The following is a 27,496-nucleotide window of genomic DNA, read 5'->3' as shown; positions in this document are numbered from 1 at the left end:
ATGCTTTAGATTGAGCTGTTTCGGGTTGATGAGAGCATTATTTGAAGCACACCAGGAAACTGAAGAAGCTTATCAAAAACAGAGTGAAAATAAGTGAAATTATCAACTTCCACACAAAAAAGACAATTATTTTGTTATATTTTTTTGAAATCTCGAGGGCTAGTTATAGGTTATTTTCAGCAAGCTTCTTAATGAATTAATTAAAATTGCCTTTAGTTTTTATTTTCTTCGATTTGTTGAAGGTGGTCCATATTAGGGGACTCACACATACTTTGAGGTTTTGCTATTATTTTTTGTTTGCAGTAGAAACTCGGGGTAGACACTGTTAAAATGTAACAAATACTGTCTTAGCTGTCATATATAGCCATTTTTGTGTTATGAAAGCTTTGGCTGTGGACAGAAACGAGTCCGTTTTAGGCGGCAAATTTAGAGTGAACGCTGCCAAAAGTGAAAAAAAGCGAAAAAGCCTAACGGTTTTGAGGTTTGTGTTTCTGCAACTGTTTTGACATGTGCAACTTATCCAGAGAGGGTGAATAAAGCGAATGAAATTGTTTTGAGCGCTCTAGCGCCGTTAGTTTGTCAGAACAGGAGGTGGTCCATATTAGGAGCCGGTCCATATTAGGAGCCTTTCCTATATACGTTGGAATGTAGGCGGTGGAGACACACACAGAGTAAAGGATGCTCTCCCTTGCTCATGACGTAATTTCTATGCATTCTCGCTCTTGACGTCATTCTATATTTAACTTTTCTTTAAAAGTACAAGCGATCGAGTGCACATTTTTGGCAGTTTTAGCAGCGCTCTCATTATAAATTTCTATATGTATATGTATATATATTAAAACAGTTCTCTCTCTTTCTCTCTCTCTTTTGTCTCTGTCTCTATTTCAATTTCTCTGTTCGTGTCTCTCTCTCGTATCTGTCTCCATCTCTTTTTGTGGAAGGGTAATGAGCATGGGGAGGGGGAAGAGGGCTGATACATAATTTGTGTCCAGAAATGAATGATAAATTAAGATCAACGAATAAAATGACAGGTTTCAAATTCTTATTTTCAATTTTCAGTGCTAGGACATGTGTAAGCTTCGAAGCAGACGTCATCTTTCTTCTCGATGCATCTGACGATGTTGGAATGCAGACCTTTCAATCCATGAAAAAGTTCATGGGGAACTTCGTACAACTGACAGAGGTAACTTTTTTCTTTATAATTTGTTTCAGCTAAATATTCGTTGTTGTTGTTGTTGTTGTTGTTGTTGTTGTTGTTGTTGTTGTTGTTGTTGTTGTTGTTGTTGTTGAAGATGTTGTAGCTGCTGGTAATAATGATAATGCTGCTGCTGATGATGACAACAACGACGGCGGTGACGAAGATGAAGATGAAGATGATGATGATGTTGATAATGACGATGATGATTCGTTGCCTTTATTGCTGATGAATGTGACGATGATAAAGCCACTTCTGCTTCAAGTCTGCTTTTGTTTTATTGGTTTTATCTTGTTAATGTTTCTAACAATTAGATAGTCACATCCGACAAATCAACTGTATTTAAAAGTGCAACGACACAAACAAAAAGAATCATTTCAGATGTGAGAAAAGTAAGAACTTCAATAAAAAAAAAAGTTCCACATGTACGAGTTACACCACAACTCAATTCAAAGTAAAAAGAGACACACAACGGCAGCGCTGACTGCCAGTACTGACACATAATGATCGAGCTGGATCTCCAAACTAACTCCATGACGCTACTTGAAACCACCTCCGGCTAGGGTGCCTCGTTGACCGGGAGCTAGAGCGCGACAACCATCCCTCCCTTGTGGTGGCCCTTTTCTTTTTTTCTCTCTTTTTTTCTGTCTCTTTTTTCCCCCATCTAAAGTCGGGGTCAAACCCGGGAACATGCCCCTAATGGTTTTACCCTGAGGGCGTTAAACATTACTTATCATCGAGCAGCAGCTCCTTAGTATGAACTTACTTCAAAAGGCATTTATCTGTAAGTAGGCTAAATGCGCGTTATGTAAACATAACTTTTACATTTACTACTTATTTATGAAACACAAAACACACAAAACAAACAACACACATGTATACACCAACAATGAAAACAAACACAAGTGATTTAATCACACAGTATCTTATTAACATTACTAATATCTGCAGCAAAATTCGTGTTGTAATTACACAAATATAATCACAATAATAAATCATTACAATTACAAATCAACACACAGTTGTGTACTCATTCAGAAGTAGACGTTGAATCCTTAGAAACACAGGCACATATATTTCACACATTTCTAAGATAACTTCGGACAACTCACGCGAAATTACAGTTTTATCCCCAAATGGGATAATACAAAAACTGTTCAGAGAATAACTTCACCAAGTGTGGATATTCAGCAGTACGCTTTACTGCATACAAAACAAGTGGCGTGAGGCGATATTACTACATTTAGCTATATAGTCAAGCTGTCACACTCACAGAATGAAACTGAACGCACCGTATAACATCGTCAGTTCGTCGCACGTGTAAAGCGCAGTGAAATTGACAAGCCAGCCAGTATAGCGTAGTAGCAGTTGCGTTTTGCAGGATAGCGTGCGTTTCTGTATATCTATTCTGTTTAACTTTCTGAGCTTGTTTTCAATCCAAACATAACATATCTATATGTTTTTGGAATCAGGAACCAAAAAGGAATGATGACATTGTTTTTTAATCGATTTCGGAAATTTAATTTTAATCATAATTGTCATATTTTTAAAGAGCTTGTTTTTAATCCGAATATAACATATTTATATGTTATTTGAATCAGAAAATAATGAAGAATAAGATGAAATTATGTTTTTGATCGTTTTATAAAAAAAATATTTGTAATTACAATTTTCAGATTTTCAGATTTGTAATGACCGAACTCAATAATGTTTTAAGGCTCCAAGCTGAAATGCAATACCAAAGTCCGGCCTCTGTCGAAGATTGCTTGACCAAAATTTCAATCAATATGCTTAAAAAATGAAGGCGTGACAATGCCGCCTCAACTTTCACAAAAAGCCGTATCAAAGATATTTATCGAAAAAAAATGAAACTGACTCTTTCACTCTTTGCACTACACACTTCACACACAGAATCTGAGAGGATACAGACTTATTATTTCCTCACAAATAACAATACAATTCTTCACATCAACACAGCAATACCAATCACCACTCACGAACGCACAGTTCACACAGAGATATTGCATATACATGTGAGTACATAGTATAACAATCTTTCTTAACCATACTATCTCAATATTAGGTTATTCCACAAGAGAGGATGTTGACAGACACTCACGAGTTCGTAGTTCTCACTTCATGCCGTCCTGTACACACTCTTGTGCCACTGTAATCCATGCAGATACCGTTTCCATATCTCACGTTCCTCCCCGAGAAACACTACTTCGCCCTTTGCGAAAAGTACCGGTTCGTCTCAACGTCCAGTAATGATGGGGACTCCACCGTCCATCCACCTTCGCCGATGTGACTTCTTGTCCTGACATCGTCACGAACTCTCCAGTGTGGGTTCCAGCCAACCCCCGGACACCGTCATGGAAACTCCTAAAGAATTAACCCAAGTCTTAATATAACATTCTCTTAAACCATCTCTTCTTTCTAAACAGTCGTGTATCATCTCTCTCGTTCATTCTTCCCTTTCTCTCCCTCTTGGCCATATTTACTAAATACCTAACGTAATCCAAACATAATAATGATCACACTCTCATTCTCCATTCACAACTAAACATTACACACGTACTTCTGACATCATTCCATGTATGTCATTCCGTCCACAGTCAATATCCAAGCTATACTTAACCCATGGATCACTTAATCCATTAATGACACTACCATACATAGCATCAACATCTTAACATAACATAAATGCGTAACAACATTTATGTTCAAGAAATTACCCAACAAAAACGTAATACAATCTCAACGAGAATCCTCTTAAAAACTTCACACAAGAATTTAGTGCACTTTGCATACACTAACATTTACATTCCAGCTATGTATTCAAGCTTCAATATTATACAACATAATAACTCCTTAAGAGACCCGTCTCAAGAAGGAGTTCTTGTTCCCAGAACAAGACGACAAGCGCAAACCAACCTCCTTGGTTTCTAGTTTGATACGCTGTAACTCTTTCGGTCTCGAAACCAGCTATATTGCTCAAACTCGTAAACACAATTCTGTTAAGCCAGGGCTATTTCCTCGTGAATCACACGAAACCCGTGATATCGCTTCTAACCTGTCTACGCATCACAATCCATTCTTTAGGGAGGTTAAAATCACGACGTCTTTACAAAACCCAACCTATCTCCAAATACCTTACTCACATTTTTGTGACACTGACAGAGATTTTGACATGAGGTTTGAGACACTGAAAACGACTTCATCGCTTGAGTAGTGGGGATTGTCATAGTCTTCATCCACTGTGGATTCATCATCAACATGCGTGGAATGGAAGATTTGTCTTACCTTTTGGGGTGAGGATTCACAGACGCTCGCGAAATGTCCAATCTTAAAGCATCGCCTGCATTCCTTGCCTCTCGCTGGGCAGGAACCTTTGGGAGGATAGCTACCACCACAATAGCGACAGCGAGCACCACCATTAGACGAACGTTGACGTTGAGGGTTGTTGCTGTTCCAAGTACCACCACGGCCAAATCCACCACGGCGGAAGTTGTTGCAACGACCGAAGCTGCTGCCACGCTTGGAGTTGTTGCCACGTCTGTAGTCACCACCACGGTTATAACCTGCACCGCTGGCATGGGAGTTGTCGTGTCTTGTTTCATTGTCACCATGGTATTGGTATGTGCGTCTGGGGTTGGGTTTGAAGCTGTTTACTGATGCACCGGCACCTTCAATCTCGGTTGCCCTGGCCTCAGAAAGTTCGTAGGAGCGAGCATCATCACTGACTTGTTGAAGGTTTGAATTTTCCCTCAGAGCCTTTCGTCTAACCTTGTATGATGAACATCCTTGGACCAGTTGTCCTAGTATCTCTCTATCCACATCATGGAAATCACAACGATTTGCGATCGTTTTCAAACGCGTAAGGTATGCATCAATTGTTTCTGATGGTTGCTGAATAGTGCCTCGAAACTTGAACGTGTCATATGCAACGTGGTTTTTTGGTGTGAAATAGTCAGCCAGACACTTTTTCGCAACTGGATAGGTGTTTGGAGTGTTATCAGCGCCTGTAACAGCATCCACGCCTTTTTGATCAGTGGAGAAGTTGTCAAAAATTTCATACACTTCGTCACCTGCGTAATGAAGGACTAGTGCTTTCTTGCGATCATCGGCCGTTACATCCAAACCGCACAACATATTTTCGAGTTTGTCGATCCATTTCTTCCAACGGATCCCTGCACTGCCTTCTTCCCCTTGGACTACAAACGCTGGGAATATCTATATGTTTTTGGAATCAGGAACCGACAAGGAATAAGATGAAATTGTTTTTAAATCGATTTCGGAAATTTGATTTTAATCATAATTTTTATATTTTTAATTTTCAGAGCTTGTTTTTAATCCAAATATAACATATTTATATGTTTTTGGAATCAGAAAATGATGAAGAATAAGATGAACGTAAATTTGGATCATTTTATAAAAAACAATTTTAATTACAATTTTCAGATTTTTAATGACCAAAGTCATTAATTAATTTTTAAGCCACCAAGCTGAAATGCAATACCAAAATCCGGCCTTCGTCGAAGATTACTTTACAAAAATTTCAATCAATTTGATTGAAAAATTAAGGTGTGACAGTGCAGCCTCAACTTTTACAAAAAGCCGGATATGACGTCATCAAAGACATTTATCAAAAAAAAGAAAAAAACATCTGGGGATTTCATACCCAGGAACTCTCATGTAAAATTTCATAAAGATCGGTCAAGTAGTTTACTCTGAATCGCCTTACACACACACACACACACACACACACACACACACACACACACACACACACATACACCACGACCCTCGTCTCGATTCCCCCTCTATGTTAAAACATTTAGTCAAAACTTGACTAAATGTATAAAGCTCTAAATATGTTGAAATTTTAAAAAAAAAAATCGATTTCTTCTCCAGAGAAAGAAAACGAACGCATCCTGTCAGGGATACAATTAATGAGACCCGAAGGGAAGGAACTCATTTTACCTGAGTTCAGGATGTACCTCTTTAATTTGTAAAGAAAAAAATCGAACATTTAAGGAAAAGGAAGACTGCTGACATACTGAAATAGTGAATATAATTTCAGAGATTTTGACGTCATGCAAAAAAAATGTTTCTGTTTTTTTGTTTTTGTTTTTTTATCTTGTCTTGTCTTTTTATCATGCTTTTCCTTTGGTTTGTTAACCACTCGCAACAGGACAAAATAGACCCAATACAAGTTCGCCTCACGGCAGTGACCTTCGCCAGTGAAGCAAGAGTTGAGTTCAGCCTGACAGATTGTCCCTTCAGCGATGATCTTCTTGGAGCGGGACAGCCTCGCCTCCAGGAGCTTGAGGACCCCAAAGGCTGCATCGGGAACATCAGGTCTGTGTTTTCGGGTTTCATTTTAGGCAGAGCTAGTGCTTCTCGCGCAAAAACCTTCGGCTCACCATCACAGATCTGGCCAGATATTTCATAGGAATTAAAAGAACTTTGACAAATACCAAAAATCAACCGCATGACTGCTTCATGTGCGGACTGAGATTTTTTTATGAATCAGTTACAACTTTCTGATTGCCCCTAATGTACGTCAAGAACTTAGAATGATCAAAGAAAAACACTCTGCACAGAGAGCATGCAGATGGCTGATGCTTAGTCATAGTTCAAGCCAGGGATGTTCTTCTTACATTTAAACGCCTGCATGGCCAGATCAGAGATAGTGTGTAGTACTGTTGCACTAAAAAGGGAAAGAAAGGATAAGCATTCTTTTTTTCAACTTTTTTCATTCTGTTTTTTTTAATCTCATTGCAACATTTTCCTCTGACATGTATTTTTATTCTTCTAATATTTACACAGCTGCTTAGAAGGAAGAGGTCGACTTATTTAAATGAACATGTCTAAGAAAACGTCCCATCTCGAAACTAAGCAAAAGGCTGGTTTCCTTTATACTCTCGAATGGAGTGTTTTCCCATATTTACTTTTAGTACGTACATTAATTAAAACAACACTAAAACAAAACAAAAATCAAAAACATTCAAACACCTTGCTGAAAGCTTGCTGCCTTGGTAATTCACGTACAGCCACAGCGACAGTACTGCGATGGGTATACTTACTGCAAGATATTGTTCCAAAATAATGGAAAATGTACTGCTCAAAATTGGACCCTGATAACTTAGCTAAAACCGTTTTTTATTCTTTGGATTATGTGTCAGTTTCGGAGGTGTGGGAAGAGACATAGCAAACGCTGTGCAGACAGTCCACATGGATGTCATCAGCCAGACCCGACCTGGCGTGACCAAGCTGTTAGTGCTGCTGACCACCAGGCTGGCTGAAGATATGGAGGCCCTCACCACGCAGGTGAGAAATACTGCTTCGGAACGTGCGCGCACGCACGCATGTACGCATACACTAAAACATGTACGCATAAACATGTACACATGCACGCACGCACGCACGCGCACACACATACGCGCACGCACGCAAACGCACGCACACGGGCGCTCAAACACACACTCTCGCTCTCTCTGTCTGTCTGAGAGAGAGAGAGAGAGAGAGAGAGAGAGAGAGAGAGAGAGAGAGAGAGAGAGAGAGAGAGAGAGAGAGAGAGAGAGAGAGAGACTGACAGAGAGAGAGAGAGAGAGAGAGAGAACACATGAGTGTCCGTCTTTCTAATTAGGTACTCACTCTTTTTAAATTGTTGTTCCGTTGGTTGTTGAAGGCCAACCAGCTGAGATCGGTTGATGTTGATACACTAGCCATAGATGTGAGCAGACAGGAGGAACAGGATCCTACTGCTGACGCACTTTCACGCAGCCACAGCGGGTCTGTACGGTTCGGAACACTCCAAAGTGTGAGCAAATTGCACAAAAAGCTCAAGTCCCTTGCATGCAAAGGTAAGTCTTTGTTGCAAGACCAGAGAGGTCTCGGTCGACGGGTTTTGTTCAGCCAGGACTCAATTTTGTTGATGACTTATCAGATTAATGTTGATCATTGACTGAATGTCGATCAGTATCGTTTAACGCGACTTGAATTATTTTGTGCGCACGTGAATCTGACTTTTTTTAAATTTTTTTTTACATTTATTCAAGTTTTGACTTAATGTTTTAACATAGACGGGGAATCGAGACGAGGGTCGTGCATGGTGTATGTGCGTGTGCGTGTGTGTGTGTGTGCGTGTGTAAAGCGATTCGGAGAAAACTACTGGACCGATCTTCATGAAATGTCACATGAGAGTTTATGGGTATGATATCCCCGGCCGTTTTTTTTTCTTTTCCATAAATGTCTTTGATGACGTCATATCCGGCTTTTTGTGAAAGTTGAGGCCGCACTGTCACGCCCTCATTTTTCATTCAATTTGATTAAAATTTTGCCCAAGCAATCTTCGAGGAAGGCCGGACTTTGGTATTGCATCTCAGCTTGGAGGCTTAGATATTAATGAATGAGTTTGGTCATTAAAGATCTGAAATTTGTAATTAAAACTATTCTTTTATAAAACGATTCAAAAGTAAACTTATATTATTTTTCATCATTTTCTGATTCCAAAAACATATAAATATGTTATATTCGGATTAAAAGCAAGCTCTCAAAATTAAACATATAAAAATTATGATTAAAATTTAATTTCCGAAATCGATTTACAATTTCATCTTATTCCTTGTTGATTCCTGATTCCAAAAACATATAGATATGATATGTTTGGATTAAAAACTAGCTCAGAAAGTTAAAAAGAATAGAGACACAGAAAAGCGTGCTATCCTGCTCAGCGCAACCACTACCGCGCTATTCTGGCGTGTCAATTTCACTGGCTTTGCCACGAGTGGTGGACTGACGATGCTACGAGTATACGGTCTAGGTGAAAAAATGCAGTCCGTTCTGTTTCATTCTGTGAGTTCGACAGCTTGACTAAATGTTGTATTTTCGCCTTACGCGACTTGTTTTTGGCCCTCGTAAGTGTAGCCTATGCGATGCTAACTTTTGTCTGTCTGTGCGTGCGTGCGTGCTTGCGTGCGTGCGTGCGTATGTATGTATGTCTGTGGTAGAAACTTTAACATTTGACTGAACACCGAAATACTAATTTTACCTGGTTATTATTCAAGCAACAGCTTCAAAGTATTGAAGCAATGATCAACATTTCGTCGGCACGTATGTAGTTAAAGTGTGTATCCAAAGAAAACGGGTGGTGGGGGTTTTTGGGGGGGTAAAAACAGCCGACTGGTTTGTGTCGTGTGTGGTATGTGGACCAGGTCAGGGGTCAAGGTTAGGTCAGATCGCGTGAAGGATTGTGGTATAGATACAGTTATCACCGAGCTGCAGTTCGCCGATTCGGAGAAGACGACTCATGATTTCACATTGTTCGGTTTCGAAGCTCCAGAAAAATAGATAAAGAAGATACCAAAGGAGATTTCCTACAGGGTAATCTGCACAGCGTGTTTCCAGTGTCTCCGCGAGGAAGCGCTGTCGAAAGCACAGTGTCGATCTGGCCATCTGGCAGTCGTGTCCCCGTAAGTAGGCTACAGACAGACAGATCTAGATCTAGTGTCTCGCACTCTTGCACCGTGTCACCTATGCTTACTGTGTGTGTGTGTATGTGTGACGGAGTGATTGAGTTTGTATTACTGTTTGTCGATTTCTTACGTGAGCCTTGAAGGCTTCGCCTCTTGTTCATTTGTGTAGTTCACCAGAAGAAAAAGAAGCGAGTGAAGCGGGCATGGTTCGACCACTTTGACAAGTGCGATGAAACTATATCTGTAGACAACGAACCTGGAAGAACGTGCGGCAAAGCTGACTGGGTTGTGCCAGAAGAAGACGACGTGTATGTCCATCTTCCACTTCACCCACATACCCCCCCCTCTCTCTCTCTCTCTCTCTCTCTCTCTCTCTCTCTCTCTCTCTCTCTAATTGAAATGGGCCCAAGGCCTAATCAATAAACCATCCAGACTCCAAACTCCAGACTCTCTCTCTCTCTCTCTCTCTCTCTCTCTCTCTCTCTCTCTCTCTCTCTCTCTCTCTCTCTCTCTCTCTCTCTCTCTCTCTCTCTCTCTCTCTCTCTCTCTCTCTCTCTCTCTAGTAGGGACTAGCTGTAAGAAAGGACCATATGGACCTAATGCTATCATCCCTCGGTAATAAAGTTTTCGAGTTCGAGTTCGAGTTCTCTCTCTCTCTCTTTGAGCCCTCGATGACTGGGGAACTTCATTTTATTATTTGTACGTTCCTTACCACACATCATTATCTAAGAACTAATTAATCGCGTAATTTGTTTGAAAGGACTGAACGGAAATGCAAAGAAAATTAATACACACTTTTTTGAAAATGACACTCATTGATTAAAGACATACTTGTTGGTGTTTTTTGTCCAACCGACCTCATGTCTCACGGAATTGTGTAGCTGTTACTTTCTTTTCTTTCAGTTTGTTTGTTATTATCTAAGCTGAAAAGTAATGTTAACTTGTTTAGAGATATACACAGAGGAGGCGATCCAGGCGACTGCTTTTCAGAAGGTGTGTCAACAGTTGAATATGAGTTCGAAGGCACATGGGGCTTGAGTTTCCTGAACGGTGACAATTGCAAATTTTACATCTCCGTCACAGGTATGTGCCAATAGGACTAAAACTATTTGATAACATGCGATAGCGATAAGGATAAAGGAGCATGAGTCGCACATCTCGCTTTTTGAGTTACGTGCTAAAAGTAAAAACCGTCAGCAGATGAATGTGTACAGATGTTTTAATGTTGAACTTGTTGGACTTTGCTCTGTGTCAACATTACTTTACACAATGATTTTGCAAAATTACATAAAACTTAATAGATTATTTTGCTCACAACTTTGTATCGCTGTGCACAATTTCTGTAAAACCTTTACAGTCTGCGTTGAATTCCAACAAACCTGGATGCTAGGCCCCTTTGTATATTTAGAACATTAAACGTTTGAAATAAAATTAAAGGCACACTCCTTCTCGTGAAAACAATTCGGATCATGTCACCGTCTCAGATCCGGCCAAGCTTTTGCATGGGATAAAACTGATCGAAATTTTGGGTCAAGCAATCTTTGACTATAAGTACAAGTCAGGACTGTTGGATTGCATTTCAGCTTGCAAGCTTAAATATTAATAAATGAGTTTGGTCATTAACATTCTCAAAAGTATCAATATAATTTCAATAAGAGACTGCATTGTATTCCTTATCATTCACTGAAGCCAAAATTATAAAGATATGGCATGTTTACTCTAAAAATGTACTAAACATTTTAAAAAAACCTGCCAGTTAGGTACAATGATCGCAATTGTGTGCAAAGACCATTTTCCATAAACTACCCAACATATATTAATGAAATTTCACATGTGACCTCTGCCAGGTGTTATCCTTAGATGGGTGTTCACCATCATTTTATTTAATGTTTTTGATGACGTCTTATCTTGTTTTCCCAAAAGTTGAGGGCGCACTAAGGTGACCTCATTTGTCAATGAAATTGTATAATTGAGGTCAAGCAATCCAGACTATTCGATAACAAAGAAGATAACAAAAACATTGATCAGTTTGCTCACTAAATCTGGAATCAAAAAACAAGAAAGGTAGGTTTGTTATTGACAAAACAATACATTGAATCACTAAATCTGTTTAAATTAAAATTAGAATTGAAATTTCATACAGAGATTCAAAAATGATCGCATTTTATTCTGTAGCAATCCCTTAATATCGCGTCATACGACTTGTTTTTGGTTTGTAACCAAGTTGAGGAACCGGAATGGTATCATCCATTGTTAAAGCCAGGCCAGATCTGAGACGATGAGCCCAACTGTTTTCACGAGGAGGAGTCGGCCTTGAAGGTTTAAGTAGGACAGTTGTGACTTGCATGTTACTCCTTTAAACAGTATTTTATTCGTAAACAGACACATGATAATATAACAACATCATTAAAAAGGAGCACAACAAGCATGTTACTTAGCATCCTTTGTTCCAGTTCATGAACAATTCCTTTTTTCTTTTCTTGTTTTTGTTGAAATAAAGTTCCTATATTGACCTTATTCTCACACTAAACAAAATGTGATTTCAATTCCAGGGTGGGTTGTTTTTTGTTCTTCAGCGTTTTGTTCATATTGTTTAAACGTTACGTTGATATGTGATTTGGTTTAAGTGCTTAGCTCTTGTTTGATATATTCATAGAAAGAGATTCTCCTTAGCTTTCCTGGTGCATTAAATATGTTGCGTGCGTGGCCATCGTGAAGAAAATATGCAATGTCCTAAATAACGCCCATAGCGTAATTCTTTGTGATAAAAATAATGCTCCCGCGTTTGTACTTGTATTATGCTTGTTTAACTTGTATCATGTAGGAAAAGCTGAATTATACTTGTTTTCAGTTCATCGCTGTCCTCAACTGTCCTCAACGGTTAACTTCGGGAGCTTCACTTGCAAGGGGGCCGAAGCCCGAGTGTATGGAACTGTGTGTACTTACACCTGTTACACCGGCTATATGCTGCGGGGAAGTTCTTCTCTCGAGTGTACACTAAATCAAGCATGGAGCGATCCCGCTCCTTACTGTGAAGGTAAAGTTGATCAATGTATGATCACACATTTTTTTAAATACCATTGTAAGAATACCTGTATTCTTTCTTAATGTTGCGGAAAAAACCCGTAGGACAGTGATCGCACTGGACATAATCCGAGCCGGTATTTCTTTATAAGTGCAAACTCTGACTCGCACAGAAACGGGTCATTCTGTTACGAAAAATAGTTAAACCAAGTCATGTCTAAAATAAAACAGTGGATGCACCATTTTTGTCCAGATGCAATGGGGAAAACGAACTATTGACTAGTACAAACGGCCGGTTGCAGTAAAAAAGTACACTTCCGGTAAATGAAATACCTTGTATAATCACATATGGCATATTGCCAATTTACCAGAAGCACGTTTTGTTCCGATAAATTGTGTATTCCATTCAAGACAAAGGAAACAATTACTACGCTACCTCGAATGTTTTGCCACATTACCGGAAGCTTCTATTTTAAACACTGATTTACCAGTTATCCCACCGCCTGATCTGACCACATGTCGAGTAGCCGTGATTGACAGCCAAGGGGAAGCAACCAATTCCACAACATCTGGCTCACTGACCCATTGTCCGAACCAGAGGAACGAAACGGTCAACACCCAGCCCAAAGAAGTCCACTACGTGGTCAAGACCGGCATGTCCACAAATTTCGATCTCCCCGACGGAGAATTTGGCGTCGTGGGAACTACGATAGTATTGAAGAAGCTGACGGTGCAGGGTAAGTGCAGGAACAATGAAAGCCGTTATTCAAAGATGTCCTTGGTAATTCTTGTGAAAGTAATACAGTCATGGCAAAGTCTGTTGGCCGAGGGGGTATTTGCCTGTCTTCTAACACCATCTACTAATTCTCCCTCCCCCCATCCCCCATCCAATGTCCTGTACTGCCTCACCATTCACCACCACAGCTGACATACGCATGTCAAGAAATACAGTAACACCAATCACGTTTTATGTGTTGTGTAATATAGAGCAGGAATTATAATGCTTATTCTTTTCCTCTATCTTCTCCGTTGGTCCTGAATAGCCCAAAAGGCTCAAGGGATGTAAACATCAACAGCCAATCAGCCTTCTCGGTTGGTTCAGAATAGCCAAGTAGGGTTAAGAGATGTAAACATCAACAACCAATCAGCCTTCTCCGTTGGTTCAGAATAGCCAAGTAGGTTCAAGAGATGTAAACATCAACAACCAATCAGCCTTCTCCGTTGGTTCAGAATAGCCAAGTAGGTTCAAGAGATGTAAACATCAACAACCAATCAGCCTTCTCCGTTGGTCCTGAATAGCCAAGTAGGTTCAAGAGATGTAAACAGCAACAACCAATCAGCCTTCTCCGTTGGTTCAGAATAGCCAAGTAGGTTCAAGAGATGTAAACATCAACAACCAATCAGCCTCCTCCGTTGGTCCTGAATAGCCAAGTAGGCTCAAGAGATGTAAACAGCAACAACCAATCAGCCTTCTCCGTTGGTTCAGAATAGCCAAGTAGGGTCAAGAGATGTAAACATCAACAACCAATCAGCCTTCTCCGTTGGTTCAGAATAGCCAAGTAGGTTCAAGAGATGTAAACATCAACAACCAATCAGCCTTCTCGGTTGGTTCAGAATAGCCAAGTAGGCTCAATAGATGTAAACATCAACAACCAATCAGCCTTCTCCGTTGGTTCAGAATAGCCAAGTAGGGTCAAGAGATGTAAACAGCAAACACCAATCAGCCTTCTCCGTTGGTTCAGAATAGCCAAGTAGGTTCAAGAGATGTAAACATCAACAACCAATCAGCCTTCTCCGTTGGTTCAGAATAGCCAAGTAGGTTCAAGAGATGTAAACATCAACAACCAATCAGTCTTCTCCGTTGGTCCTGAATAGCCAAGTAGGGTCAAGAGATGTAAACATCAACAACCAATCAGCCTCCTCCGTTGGTCCTGAATAGCCAAGTAGGGTCAAGAGATGTAAACATCAACAACCAATCAGCCTCCTCCGTTGGTCCTGAATAGTCAAGTAGGGTCAAGAGATGTAAACATCAACAGCCAATCAGCCTTCTCGGTTGGTTCAGAATAGCCAAGTAGGGTCAAGAGATGTAAACATCAACAACCAATCAGCCTTCTCGGTTGGTTCAGAATAGCCAAGTAGGGTCAAGGGAGGTAAAAATCAACAACCACTAATCCACCGTCTCCGTTGGTTTAGAATAGCCAAATAGCTAGGTTCAAGGCATGTAAACATGAACAACCAATCGGCCTTCTCCGTTGGTCCTGATTAGCCAAGTAGGTTCAAGGGAGGTAAAAATCAACAACCAATCCACCTTCTCCGTCTACGCTTGGTAGAATAGAATAGAAGCAAAACGTCCTTGTTAAAAAGTCCACCGTTTGATTGGCTGCTTTAATTAATCACTTTCCACTTTAAATTTCAATCTTTCCAGTTTACTTACCTATTTGTAATATTGTTTTACTTGTCCAATATTCCTTATGCATTGTGCATCTGTACACGGTTTGAATTGAATTATTAACGCTACCTTCACGTATTCCACCAGTCGATTATCTTCAACACTTTTCTTATCAATTTATTGGTTGATGATTGATTGATTGATTGATTAAGTGATTGATTGATTGATTGATTGATTCACTGATACATTGATGGATTTAGAGATGGATGGATTGATTGGATTGATCAATAATTGATTGATCAATAATTGATGGTTTGATTGCTTGAATGATGGATGGATGGATGGATGGATTGGGATGTTATCTTGGTTGATTGGGCGGTTGCGGAATTGATTGCTTGGTTCTTCGATTGTTCCTTGTTTTATTGTTTGACTGTTTGACCAGGTGTTGAAGTTCAAATGAAGGAAGAGGTTGTCGACAGCATACCTACATGTCAGTACGATGTCAGTGTGGACAACCCTTTCACTGGGGGTACCGAGCAAGACTGTGAGGGCACTATTTCCATTCCCTCGCCAAGTTTAATGGACGGAGAAAGGTGAGAGATGAACACATTCAACCCAAGTGCAAGCTTTGATACTTTTCCTCTGTTAGTCTGCAACAACGAGATAAAACGCTGAGAAAAGTGCGCGCGCGCGCGCGCGTGTGTGTGTGTGTGTGTGTGTGTGTGTGTGTGTGTGTGTGTGTGTGTGTGTGTATCTGTGTGTCTGTGTCTGTGTGTATGTGTGTGTCAGAGACAGAGAGAGGCAGAGAGAGTTTTTAATACATCGCCATTTGAAGACACTGACGTTTACCGTACGTTGAACAGTTTTAAAAGTTCATTTCTGACACTCGATCATTCCCGAGCGTAATTGAACGAAACTGCACATACACAATGATACTGCGCAGTCTTTTATCTTGCTTAAAATCACTTAATAGCTGCATTGTTTGTATTGCTTGAATTGAGTCGTGTGCGTCCTTTCAAGATGAAAAAAGCTTTGCAAGTTATTACAGCAATACAGGATGCCTGAAATGAGATTTCTGGTCTGAGGGAAGTAACCACCAAACTCTCACTCTCGATATTTGCGAATCTAAAGTTGGTTGTATCCCTTCATATGTGACATCAGTTAACAAACAAAGCGCATCTAATGCGCATCGTAGATTGCAAAGCTGGATACGCATAACCTTCTTTGTATAGGTGTGAAAGGTTATAGTTTCGTTAGTGTTATAAATCTGTTTTCACGAAAGCTTTAATGTGAGTGTGCGACTGACGGTGAGAAAAGGATGGCATGGTAATGTTTTATAATATGTAGTTTGATTTATTATGCTCCCCTTTGTCTATCCATATGTATTTTGGGTGTGCATGATTTGAATGGGTGCCCTTTTTTTAACCGCAAGCATGAATTCCCAGCATTAGGTAAAAATATAATATATTGCATTCCTACGGGTTTTTTCGCTGTTATTTGTATTCGTTTATTTCAAGATTATGCGTTGACATCCACGCTCGATCGGGCGGACACTACGGTTCGTACAACACATTTGAGTCACTTCCAAATTCGAAACGAATCTGCTTTCTGCACGACACTTCCAAGCCAGTTCACTGCTCTGAGAAGACGCCCACGTGCAACTCACAACCCCTGAAACTGTCCACAAGACTGACCAAAGTTCCTGTCGTCGAAGTGCGTGTCGAAGGTTGGGAGGACCCCATTCCTGTGGGAGGATCTAGCGAAACTGCTTCGAAGATTGACAAGTACGTACTGGAAGTACACAAGGTGGATATCAATGGACAGAGACTAAATGTGCAGGTACGTATCGATCTTCATCATTGATAAATGTGTTACTTCTCTACTTCTCAAATCATCTGCGAAAACCAGGTCTTAAAAAAGAGGGAGTCTTCAAATGGAGATAATCTTAAAGAACAGAACAGAAAATCTGAGAAAACTAGGTCTGAAAAGGGGGGGGGGGGGAGGGGCAAAAGTAGGGTTTTACTCTACCAGGTTTTGGTTTTGATCACGATCAGCTATAACCTTTGTGTGCTACCTGAAACTTCTCGCTGTTTTTCCAAACTGGTCTCTTACTCACTCTGACGTTTTTGAACGCACACGGTCCAACTCTACGTTATGTCTCAAAACCAGAATCCATGTCCCACCCTCGTGTCGCCGCCCCGACACGTAAAATACCTCGGTTATTCTGCCATAATTCCGGTTGGCTGATTACACCCAAACACGTGCTCACGTGGTTAGCACGCCTCTTAGTGCTGCACGCTTTTTATTGGGAAGAAGCTATCCGAATATTTTGCAGCAACAGGGTTATAGAGTTATACAAATGAAAAAAAGAAGGTTGTTTTTGCCCGACGAACACCGTTCAACACATTTACATCCCTCTTAAACTAGTATGCCTCAACCGTGCAGGAGAACGCCATCAAAGATCTTACAGTGGAGTGGGAAGCGGAACAAACAACAACAGGAAGCGTCTACGTCAGGAGCGTGTCACTTCCGGCGGAAGAGCCTCTTCTCTACGCTATCATCCTGGAAGTGCTAGACAAGGCGGGCAACGTCGGTTACTCCCGCAGACTTGTTCTCTACGACAACTCATCAGATGTTATGATAAAGTCTACTGCGAGTCTCCGCGTGACACATGCAAACCCATGGTATTATCGCACTGTCACACTTGTGTATTTGGATTCATCATTCTTTCGTGTTGCTGATGTTTGGTTAAACACTCTGGGCTAGGGGTTTCGTACACTAACGATTTACTTGCAGAAGATGTGAGTTCTTTAAAAAAAAAAAACAAAGAAAAAAAAAGAAGAGTTGTAGTTGTAACTAATATATTGCGCGCGCATGTGTATATAGAGGTGCGTGTGTGTGTGTGTGTGTGTGTGTGTGTGTGTGTGTGTGTGTGTGTGTCTGTGTGTGTCACAGTGTGTGTGTTGTGTTGTGTTGTGTTGTGTTGTGTTGTGGTGTGGTGTGTTGCGTGTGTGTGTATGTGTGTTTGCCGTGTGTGTGTGTGTGTACAAGCAAGCCATAAAAACATAACAGTTTGGTACATACTTATGCTTTCAAACAACATTTGTATTACACATGCACTGTATTTGCATTACCCAGGTCAGGAAATAAGTGGCAAACAGACATCTCACAACAGGTATGCTTGGGTTGGACGGATCTCTTCCACAACTCAGTGATGTACCACACTAACTACCTCCAGCCCGTGAAAGAGGACACTGCACGAGACATTCAGTCCGTCTACGACCAAAACTCTGGAATCCTTCCAGTTTCTGGCACGGATAATGTGAACGGAATCGTCAGATTTGAAGTGAGTTCCCATTACAAGTGTGTAGACAATTACAAATGCATTCATGTCAGACAAGTCATGAGACATATGATTTTGTAACAACCATGTGCAGTACACTCACAATATTACCGGACTTGAGGTACAATCCTTACATTCAATCATAATAGTCGACTGTACTATTATTATGGTACTACGTGCTAGCTATAACCTTCAACTCATTACATACGAGCGTAACTTACAGAAAACATAACAAAGGAAAATGTATTCTTCACTGGGCAACTACAGATAATGTATCCAAAGATAAATACTATGTAAAGAGAGAGGGAGGGGGAATATGAGGAAGGTGGCATGACTTAATTACACTACAAGATCGGATATTCAGTTTGTTGTTTTTTGGTTTGCTCTTTCTTCTATCATTAACATTGACTTTTCTGCACAAGATGTCGTGGAGCCTTGATGGTGGAGCGATGTCGACGTTTCAAACAGTGAACAACCTGCAGGCACAGTCCACCTGTTTGAACGAAGTGCTGTCAGATGGACAAACCTACAGTGTCATGATCCGTGCCTCGGACATAATGGACAAATTCAAGGTACGGTCTAAATAATTCAGTTTCCGGTTCCCGGCCCGACAATATTTCTTCCTTTCCAGCCTAGAAGTTTTTTGAAACCCTTAAAAAAATTGAAAAGTCCAAAAGACGATTTTGCTGACTTTTTATAAGTAAAACTACTCTCCTCCGACGTCTAAGGGACACTGACCATACAAGTGACGGGCAAAAAAAGCGAAAAAACACACACTGTATTCCAAAACATGTGAATGATCCTCATTTGTTTGCCTTTTAATCGGACACAAACAGCGTCGTTGTTGTTGTTGTTGTTGTTGTTGTTGTTGTTGTTGTTGTTGTTGTTGTTGTTGTTGTTCACGCACGATGTTTGGATTTGTTTCATTTTCAAAGTATTAGTTGATGCGAAGCCTTTTGATTCGCGCATGTATGAACAAGAAGAAAGTAAAAACAAAGTAGAAAATTTGTATTTTCATACAATGGCGATATACACTCGTACCATACTCAACACGTTACTCCATTTGCGAACTGGACTGTATGTTTTTAACATTTACACTGTGGAATAAAACTACCTCAGCAAGATTTGTTCCTAAAAAACAGAGAAACCCGGGCATACTCGATGCGTTTTCGGAGTCGATGATGTTGTTTTTTTCACAAAGAGAGAGACACTGACACTGACACTGACACTGATTTTATTGCGTAGGCCTAAGATCCATTCACAAACATGGTGACAAATAGATGTGATTGAAAAAAACATGAACGCGACAAACATGTCAAAGAGCATACAAATACACACACACACACACACACACACACACACACACACACACACACACACACACACACACACACACACACACACACACACACACACACACACACAGACCAAAGCTGCTCAACACGCATCCGGCATTCATGATTTGTGAGAAACAGCATTAACACGTGTAACACGTGTGCAACATATTTCTTATTTGTACTACAGTAGGGCTCTTAATACCATGTCCTACTGTGCGAATCTTATACTTCTTTCTCATATCTTCATACACGTAACATTCAAACAAAACATGGTTTTCGTCTTCGATATTGTTTGGACAGAAAGGGCAACTTTTACTTTCTAACCGAATAGGATAAAACCTCTTGTCATCATTTTCACGAGTTTTCATTCACAAACACCTGGTTGAAATAAATCTCATGTTCCCCATGCAATAACTCGAGGTGGTGAATGGGTTTGAGCTTTCATGTGAAACGTGGATTGTCAAAGTAAAAGCCAATCAGGCTGATTGTTTGATGTGTGGAACCATCGTGGCTTTGGATTTGTGTTTCCGAGGACAACGATTGTAAGCATTCACTCTCAAAGACCCAATCAATGTTGATAATTACCGCGGCGACTCATGGTCAATTTACAGCTTATCTCTGTAATCACAAAATCCACAACGAAAAGTCATAAACACTTAAAAGAAAAGAAATATGCTCAACACTTACTGAATTCACAGGTATGATCGCAGCTCTGTACATTTTCAGACTGGAAGAAAAGCGTCAACAAGCTACGTTTGACGTCACATACAAGTTTGACGTGTTATCTCGTGCTACTGTGACGATGCTTTGTAGCCCGGAGTTGGATTCTAAAAATTCGTCTCCCTGTGGGTTATTGTGCATTTTGTTGCACAACCAAAATGATGACAAAAACGATGTTTGGTAGCTTGTTGTCAGACCAGCACTTTGTTGTTGGTCCTCGGGGAGCATATCGCCTTTTGTCTCATATTTATCAACCGCGGCCTTCGGCCTTGGTCGATAAAGATGAAACAAAAGACGATATGGTCCCCTTGGACCAACAAAAAAGCTGGTCTGTCAACAAGCCACCAAACATCTTATATTATCTATTCTCAATTCGTTAATACCAAAACGAAATCTTATCATTACATCTCTGAACTTTTTATTGTGATATCGTTCAGATACTGTTCAGCATTGAAAGAAATGTTGAACACTCGGTAACTTTGAAATCTTTTACTTGATTGAATTTTGATTAACCATTCTTCTTTAAAACGGTCAATCAATTTCTTTTTAAAACTGAACAGGAAGGCAGATTCGTTTTCCACTCCGTTCTGCCACACATGTTCAAAACCATAATTTTCAAGGCATTCTTGTACATAATACAACCAATTTCCCCTCACATTCAGGTTTGATTGCATCATTGTGAGAACTTGAGAACTTGAGAGAGAGAGAGAGAGAGAGAGAGAGAGAGAGAGAGAGAGAGAGAGAGAGAGAGAGAGAGAGAGAGAATTGAACTTTATTAAACTTTATTTAACAAGGATTAAGATTTAAGGCAACGCCTTTTCTTACAATCTGTCCTTGGGACGCACAGACACACAATGATAAAAGAGATAGAGAGAGAGACAGAGAGAGAGAGGGAGAGAGACAGAGAGAGAGAGACAGACAGACAGACAGACAGACAGACAAAAGAGACAGACACAGACACAAAGACAGAGAAGACTTACAGTAAAAAATAGTTAATATGTTTGCGTTACATATAAGTAAATCCGTCGTAACCGTTCCCCACTGCAATGACAGGAAGAAAACGTGACGGTGAGCATCGACTACAGCCCCCCAGAAGTGGAGGTGTTGGGTCTGAAGGGACGACTGGACAGAGACGTGGTGTACGTGCACAACGACACTGACCTGTCCCTCATGGTGCTGCTGGTGGAGACAGCTGACCCTCACAGCGGCCTTCGCTCCCTGCACTGGACACTCGGCACTCGCCACATGGCTGATGATGTTGGGAGAGGAGCTGTTGGGGTGCAGAGACTTCCCAATGATGTGAGTCAAATTAATCAGCAGTCAGTCTTTGGAAATGCAGGCATTACGATACCTTCCTCGCCGTGTAATTTGTATTAAGTACCATAGATCCGCCAAGGTCTTTTTTCACAAAGCAGAGGAGAGTCCTTTCATTTGGAAATAATACTGATCTACACCCTCCCTATCTGCTTAAGGTTGTATGGGGGGGGGGGGGGACTGTTGCAGAATTGATGTAGTAACAAATCTGTCTGTCTACGGAATTATTTCAGCAAAACAAATGATTCTCATTCTGCAAGGGAAGCAGCCAGTCTGTTGAATTGTTATTTATGTGACCTGTTATGACATGCACAAGCAAAGAAAAATATGTGATGGTTCCCAATGCAAAGGCAGAGGAGATTCCGTTTAAATTGAAAAGAAATTATTGTGAAAGGAAATACCTTATTGTTTTGTGTGGAGAGTGTCCCAAAGATGTGAAGCAAACTAAAGGACGTACGAGTCTGTTTCGTGTTATAGTCTTCGTTCCATGGGGCCAAGATGTTGGTTTTCATCTTCCAAAACATATTGTTTATGGTCACTGTTTCCAGACTGACTGCCAAGCCCAGTCAGAGTCCTGCTACTGCCCGTCAGTGGGAGACTGCGAGCTGGACCTCTATCACATCACCTTCCACAGCCTGGTCCACAACAACACACACCAAGGCCAGCATCACCGCGACTACCACCTCACCGTCACAGCCACCAACCACGCCAGTCTCAGCACAACCAAGACCTTAAAGATCCTTCTCGACGACTCGCCTCCTTCCAAGGGCGTGGTGTGGGAAGGCCTTGGGGACGATCCTGAGAACAAGGCCGAGATGGATTTCACGAGCAGTGATGAGGTGCACGTGCGTTGGCATGGTTTCCTGGACCACGAGAGCGACGTCTTGCTGTACCGTGTCGTGCTGGCTCAGCTTTGCGTGACGGGAGAGAAGATGGATGGTGATGAGAATGCCACTGTTGTCGAGCGAGGGACGGCTGTCACTCTACGGTTTCCGGAAGAGGGTAGGATTTATTTATTTGTGTGTGGGTTTTATTACAATTCAATAATGTTATGTATTTATGTTCTGATTCATTATTCATGTATCTATTTTAATTGTTCATTCTATTTATCTTTTAATTCATTTATTTATTCATCTATTTACCTGTTTTGTTGAAAGAAGATTTCCTTGCAAAAAGTGAAGGGTTTTATCAATCAGAAGTGCGCACTATTCAAGAAAAGCAAGGACGCGTGGCTTTTTTTTCTTCTCTGTTTTAATACATTACATTGATAAGTTCCGGGTGGGTCAGTTTACGTTTCAGCTATATAAGCATCTAACGCACCTTCATACTGTTGTGAATATTAGAGATACGGACCTAAGCCTGGATCTAAGTTTCGCAATCATTTGCAATTGTAAAAATGGAAAATCAGCGATGAAGCTGTAGAACTAGGGATTGAAAATAAGTGCATTTTAAAGCGAACAGTAATTTCTTTTTTTCAAGGACTGTTTTACACGAGCGTGGTGGCCTACAACGGGGCCATGGAAGCGTCCAAGGTGGCTTGCTCCGATGGGATCGTGTTTGACACCAGCCCTCCTCGTCTTGTGAACGTCACGATCACTCACGCCCGTACGCAGCACATGTTGGCCTGCTCACAGACTGACCAGCCTTGGTTGATCAACTCTAACATGACTAGAGTAAGACTGGCCTCCACCGCCACATGCCTCACAGCATGCTCTACGACGCCCTTCCCAGACTTTTCACATATCCCGGTTTCTTCCGAACACACCCTCGATAACGACACTTCCGACGACCTGTGCGGGCGATTGCCGAAGATGACCGAGGACAGCAGCATCGTCCTTCCGTCGGACTACCTGAAGTTGACCTGGGAGGGAGAAGACGCAGAGAGTGAGATGGAGGACTACCTGGTGGGCCTTGGAAGCGACAGGACGGCGGCCACAGCTCCAGATATCCTGCCCTTCACCAGCACTCACGGTCACAGCGAGTACCACGTGCGTCATTCAGGTCTCAGTCACGGTGACGTTTTCTTCATCTTCCTACGGGCTGTCAGCAAGGCCGGGTTACAGGCAGACCTGACGTTGGGTCCTGTCACTATTGACGTCACTCCGCCTGACGTCACGATGCCTCTGGTTGCGCGTGTTGATGCAGACTTTCTCGTCCTTTCCTGGGACAGGCAGAGTGTCAATGATGATGAGCAGCCGAACGGTGTGAAGTTGGAAGTTTTCTTCCGTGTCGGTAAGTTGTTGATGATTCTTATCGAAGGGTTGTTGGTATATCAACAAATTTTTTTGATGCCATGAACTTCGTCCTTCTTTTCGTGCATCGTACTTTTCAATACGTTATCTCATAGTTCATGTTTATCGCGTAAAACATGTTTTTGAGTAGATTGTTAGAATAGCAAGCTATTTGATCGAAGTTGTTCAAAGCAAAGCAAGCCAAGTATTTAATGTGAGTAAGTATAATTATACAACTTCTTTTCTTTGCATACGTATACTTCGATAGGTATGACCTCTTTTCCCAATTACTTTATGCAGAGTGATGACATCGCAAATCATTCCATGTTTGTTCCTATTCGTTTTGAAGGGCATGAAGACGGTTTTCTCACTCCCTTCCTGATCGTCAATTCCACTTCGCCCTACTCCTGCAATACCACCACCAGCATGTCAGACTGTGCGCGCTATCCTGTCAGCATTCTGCACACTCTGGACACTCACCCAGGTCGCGACTTCTTCTTCCAGCTGCACGTAATCAACGCTGCAGGTCACGCTGTCACAGTCAACTCATCATCAGTATCTCTCCCTGCACTCTCACTTCCAAGCCATGCAGTCGTTGAAGACGTGATAAAAACACTGAAGACATCCAACAAGCTGAAACGAGCATCTGCCATACCTGCTACCACGGACTCTGCATCAACTCCAACTGTTCCAACTACGTCAACAGGCGGAACCACAGAGCAGACAACTTCAGACATTTTACCCGACTTCATAATTGAAATGACCGGCGACGTTGACGTTATTCTTCGACAGCAGGAACTTTGCGTTGCTTGGTCTGGGTTGGTAAACGAAGACATTACTGTGGAGGTTGGCATTGGCTCGGATCATGATCAAGACGATGTGATTCCGTTTGTGGCTGCAGAAAATACGGGGTTTACTTGTATCAATGCTACTTTGTTACCCACCTACACCAAGTTGTTTTCGGTCATCCAGGCAAATAATTCTGCGGGAATGGCAACATTAGCATCTGATGGTTTTGTCATGATTCCAGAGATTGACCCAGACAATGTTATCCAAACTTTCATCGGACATGGGTGTACTACGGCTGATGTGATGGGAGAAAAGACTCTAGGGTTGTTGGGATCAGATGCGGACCTGGATTCTATATCTGACATTCCACTCCACCCCGGCGATGTTTTGTTTGTTGAATTCAAACCTTTCGTTCCAAATGTGGTCTTCCCTGACGCTCTGGTTCTTCGTACGACTCTGTATGGTTACCAAGTGGTTACAAAAACTGCACACGGGAAGGTAACGCTTCCCTCATCTGCATCTCCAAACACTACAGTGACTGTCTTCAAGTGCTTGAAAGGTGAACCGCTTCTGCTAGGTAATCACCATGGTGACACGACTGTCACATGGGAAGTGCCAGGCCAGTGGGAGAGCTTCGTCCAACATTTCAAGGTCGAAATACTTGACCACACCTGCTTCGAAACATCGACTGAACCAAATGCATTGAAACGTGAACAGTGTCTAGTCGCTGAAAACACAGTTGGGTCTTCCAAGAGAAGGGCGCTTTTCAACGATATGCGTTTCTACAACGGCCATTTGTACGTGTCTACCGTATCTGCCTGTTTTGATGACAGCTGCAAAACTGCTGCCAGATCTGATGTAGTCGAACACATCACTGACCCAAAAGAAATTGCTTTCGTGAAGGCAAACATCGTAGCAGAAGTACCAGACTCCATCGAAATTGAAGTTGAGGCGTTCGAAACACCTCCAGCAAGCGCCTCTTCTTCGACACTGGGTCAGCGCTGTGTGTTCCTGTGGACTGTTGCAAGAGACACTTCTGGCTCGACTCCGGTAGCAGCCTGGAAAATAGGAGAGTCGTTCGACTGTTCTTCCGTGCAGGTAGGCTGACAATAATGCCTGTAAATGTGATTGCACAAGCAACAAAAGAAAGGAGAGTGGGATACTTAAAATACACAGTTTCATAGTTCTAACAAAGAAAAAAAAAGTTACTTGAAACAAAGTATCGATTGATTTGTTCCAAACATATGAAAATACCTTTTGAAAGGTTTCGTTGTTGAAATGACTCTTTTTCCCGTCAGTAAAAAGCTACTGTCAGTTTCTATTATCTTAATATATTAATACAAAATCTCGTTAACTGTCTGTTCTTACGTTCCAAATGTAGGCTTAACCATTGCAACAATGTTTTCTGACAGGTTCACGAGCAAGTGCAAGTCAACAGAACCACAATGGGAACACTGTACAGCTGTATACAGCCTGTCTTCCCCTGGAGAGCCACCAACCCTTCTTGCCAAGCCTTACATCGTGTCCCTGGCAGCGGCGGCGTTCTCAGGTCTCTGCACGTCGTTGAACTTCCCGTGTCGACATTCCGTGAGACGGACTTCGAAAGGTACTTGCACAGCCAGCATCTCGGCAGCAAACTGCACGAACTGTACGATCTTGACGTTGACTTTGTGCGCAGTGGAACTGTACTCTCTGCCGTCGTCACTGACGGTTCCGGGAGAAATGTCACGTGGTTTATGACGACTAATCCCGCCGTGCCAGCAGATGGCGACTGCGAATCAGACCCGAGCTGTCTTGTTTCCAAGAAAACCGATACAGGGAAGGTCACTTTTCCAACAGCTGTATCCAGGTTGCAGGAGAACACTGTTTACTTTATCTGTGCTCGCGTGGGATCAAAACATCGTGTACCTTCTCAAGACGATGTTGTGTTGGAAGAGGTTTGTGGAGACGGTGTTGTTATTGACGACTCGCCGCCAGTCGCGGGTACTGCTGTCATCGGTAACGCAGTTTCGGCTTTCTTGGGTGGCGAGCATCGAGTGCTGGTTTCATGGACAGGGTTTTCTGACGTTGAGAATCAAGTCTCCAACTTGCCTGATGATGTCACCATCAACTATTCCGTTGCTTTAGGTGAGCACTTACGAATGTTTGTGTGTATGTGCTTATGAAATAGAAGAGCGGAATGAGAAAATCGGTATGATTTGCTTATAACCATGCCTGACATAGTCTAACAATCAGCTAGTCTTTCGGTTGGGATTTTCTGATGTTGAGGCACTAGTGTGTTTTTTTCCTACAGATTTCATCTGTTCCGTTACCTTAAATAAACACTAATTAGTGAACGATTGAAAAAGTAAAGAGTGGTACCTTCATACATGATTTTATCTCGATGTTGTGTACCCCGAAATGCGCGTATGGGTATGTAAGGAGAACGGGACGGAAAGTGTGAATAAGTCAGTAGAGTTCTAAGATACGCATGGTTTATTAATGCTTATTTCAATTGCTATTTTATTTGCAGGCAGTTACCCAGGAGGAGAAGATGTCGGTGGTTTTGTACAGGTCGGTCAACGCATATCCCACACCTTTGACCACGTTCATCTTCTGTCCGGGACTAGCTGCATTGCCACCGTCATAGGTAAACGTCCGTGTTCAGTGCTCACGATAGCTTTGTAGTGAGGGC

The 27,496-nt window shown here is 41.6% G+C and overlaps 1 protein-coding gene across 1 annotated transcript in view; it reads left to right on the top strand.

Annotated features, from left to right (window-relative positions):
- The window catches only part of LOC138964175 (uncharacterized), a 49,614-nt gene that overhangs the window by 924 nt on the left and 21,194 nt on the right, over positions 1–27,496 (top strand). The window contains exons 3-21 of the mRNA XM_070336063.1: positions 1,060–1,183; positions 6,390–6,556; positions 7,384–7,528; positions 7,890–8,064; positions 9,845–9,983; positions 10,625–10,758; positions 12,527–12,712; positions 13,191–13,436; positions 15,531–15,681; positions 16,606–16,927; positions 17,534–17,772; positions 18,227–18,434; positions 18,854–19,003; positions 21,542–21,787; positions 22,351–22,804; positions 23,282–24,034; positions 24,383–25,920; positions 26,235–26,949; positions 27,335–27,451. Coding sequence (XP_070192164.1) covers positions 1,060–1,183; positions 6,390–6,556; positions 7,384–7,528; positions 7,890–8,064; positions 9,845–9,983; positions 10,625–10,758; positions 12,527–12,712; positions 13,191–13,436; positions 15,531–15,681; positions 16,606–16,927; positions 17,534–17,772; positions 18,227–18,434; positions 18,854–19,003; positions 21,542–21,787; positions 22,351–22,804; positions 23,282–24,034; positions 24,383–25,920; positions 26,235–26,949; positions 27,335–27,451 — 6,209 coding nt within the window. The remainder of the gene's footprint in view (positions 1–1,059; positions 1,184–6,389; positions 6,557–7,383; positions 7,529–7,889; positions 8,065–9,844; positions 9,984–10,624; positions 10,759–12,526; positions 12,713–13,190; positions 13,437–15,530; positions 15,682–16,605; positions 16,928–17,533; positions 17,773–18,226; positions 18,435–18,853; positions 19,004–21,541; positions 21,788–22,350; positions 22,805–23,281; positions 24,035–24,382; positions 25,921–26,234; positions 26,950–27,334; positions 27,452–27,496) is intronic.

Source organism: Littorina saxatilis, linkage group LG4 (genome assembly GCF_037325665.1).
Source record: "Littorina saxatilis isolate snail1 linkage group LG4, US_GU_Lsax_2.0, whole genome shotgun sequence".
NCBI classification, from domain to species: domain Eukaryota; kingdom Metazoa; phylum Mollusca; class Gastropoda; order Littorinimorpha; family Littorinidae; genus Littorina; species Littorina saxatilis.
The sequence above is the reverse complement of the archived record's forward strand: the minus strand, read 5'-3'. Positions and strand labels throughout refer to the sequence as shown.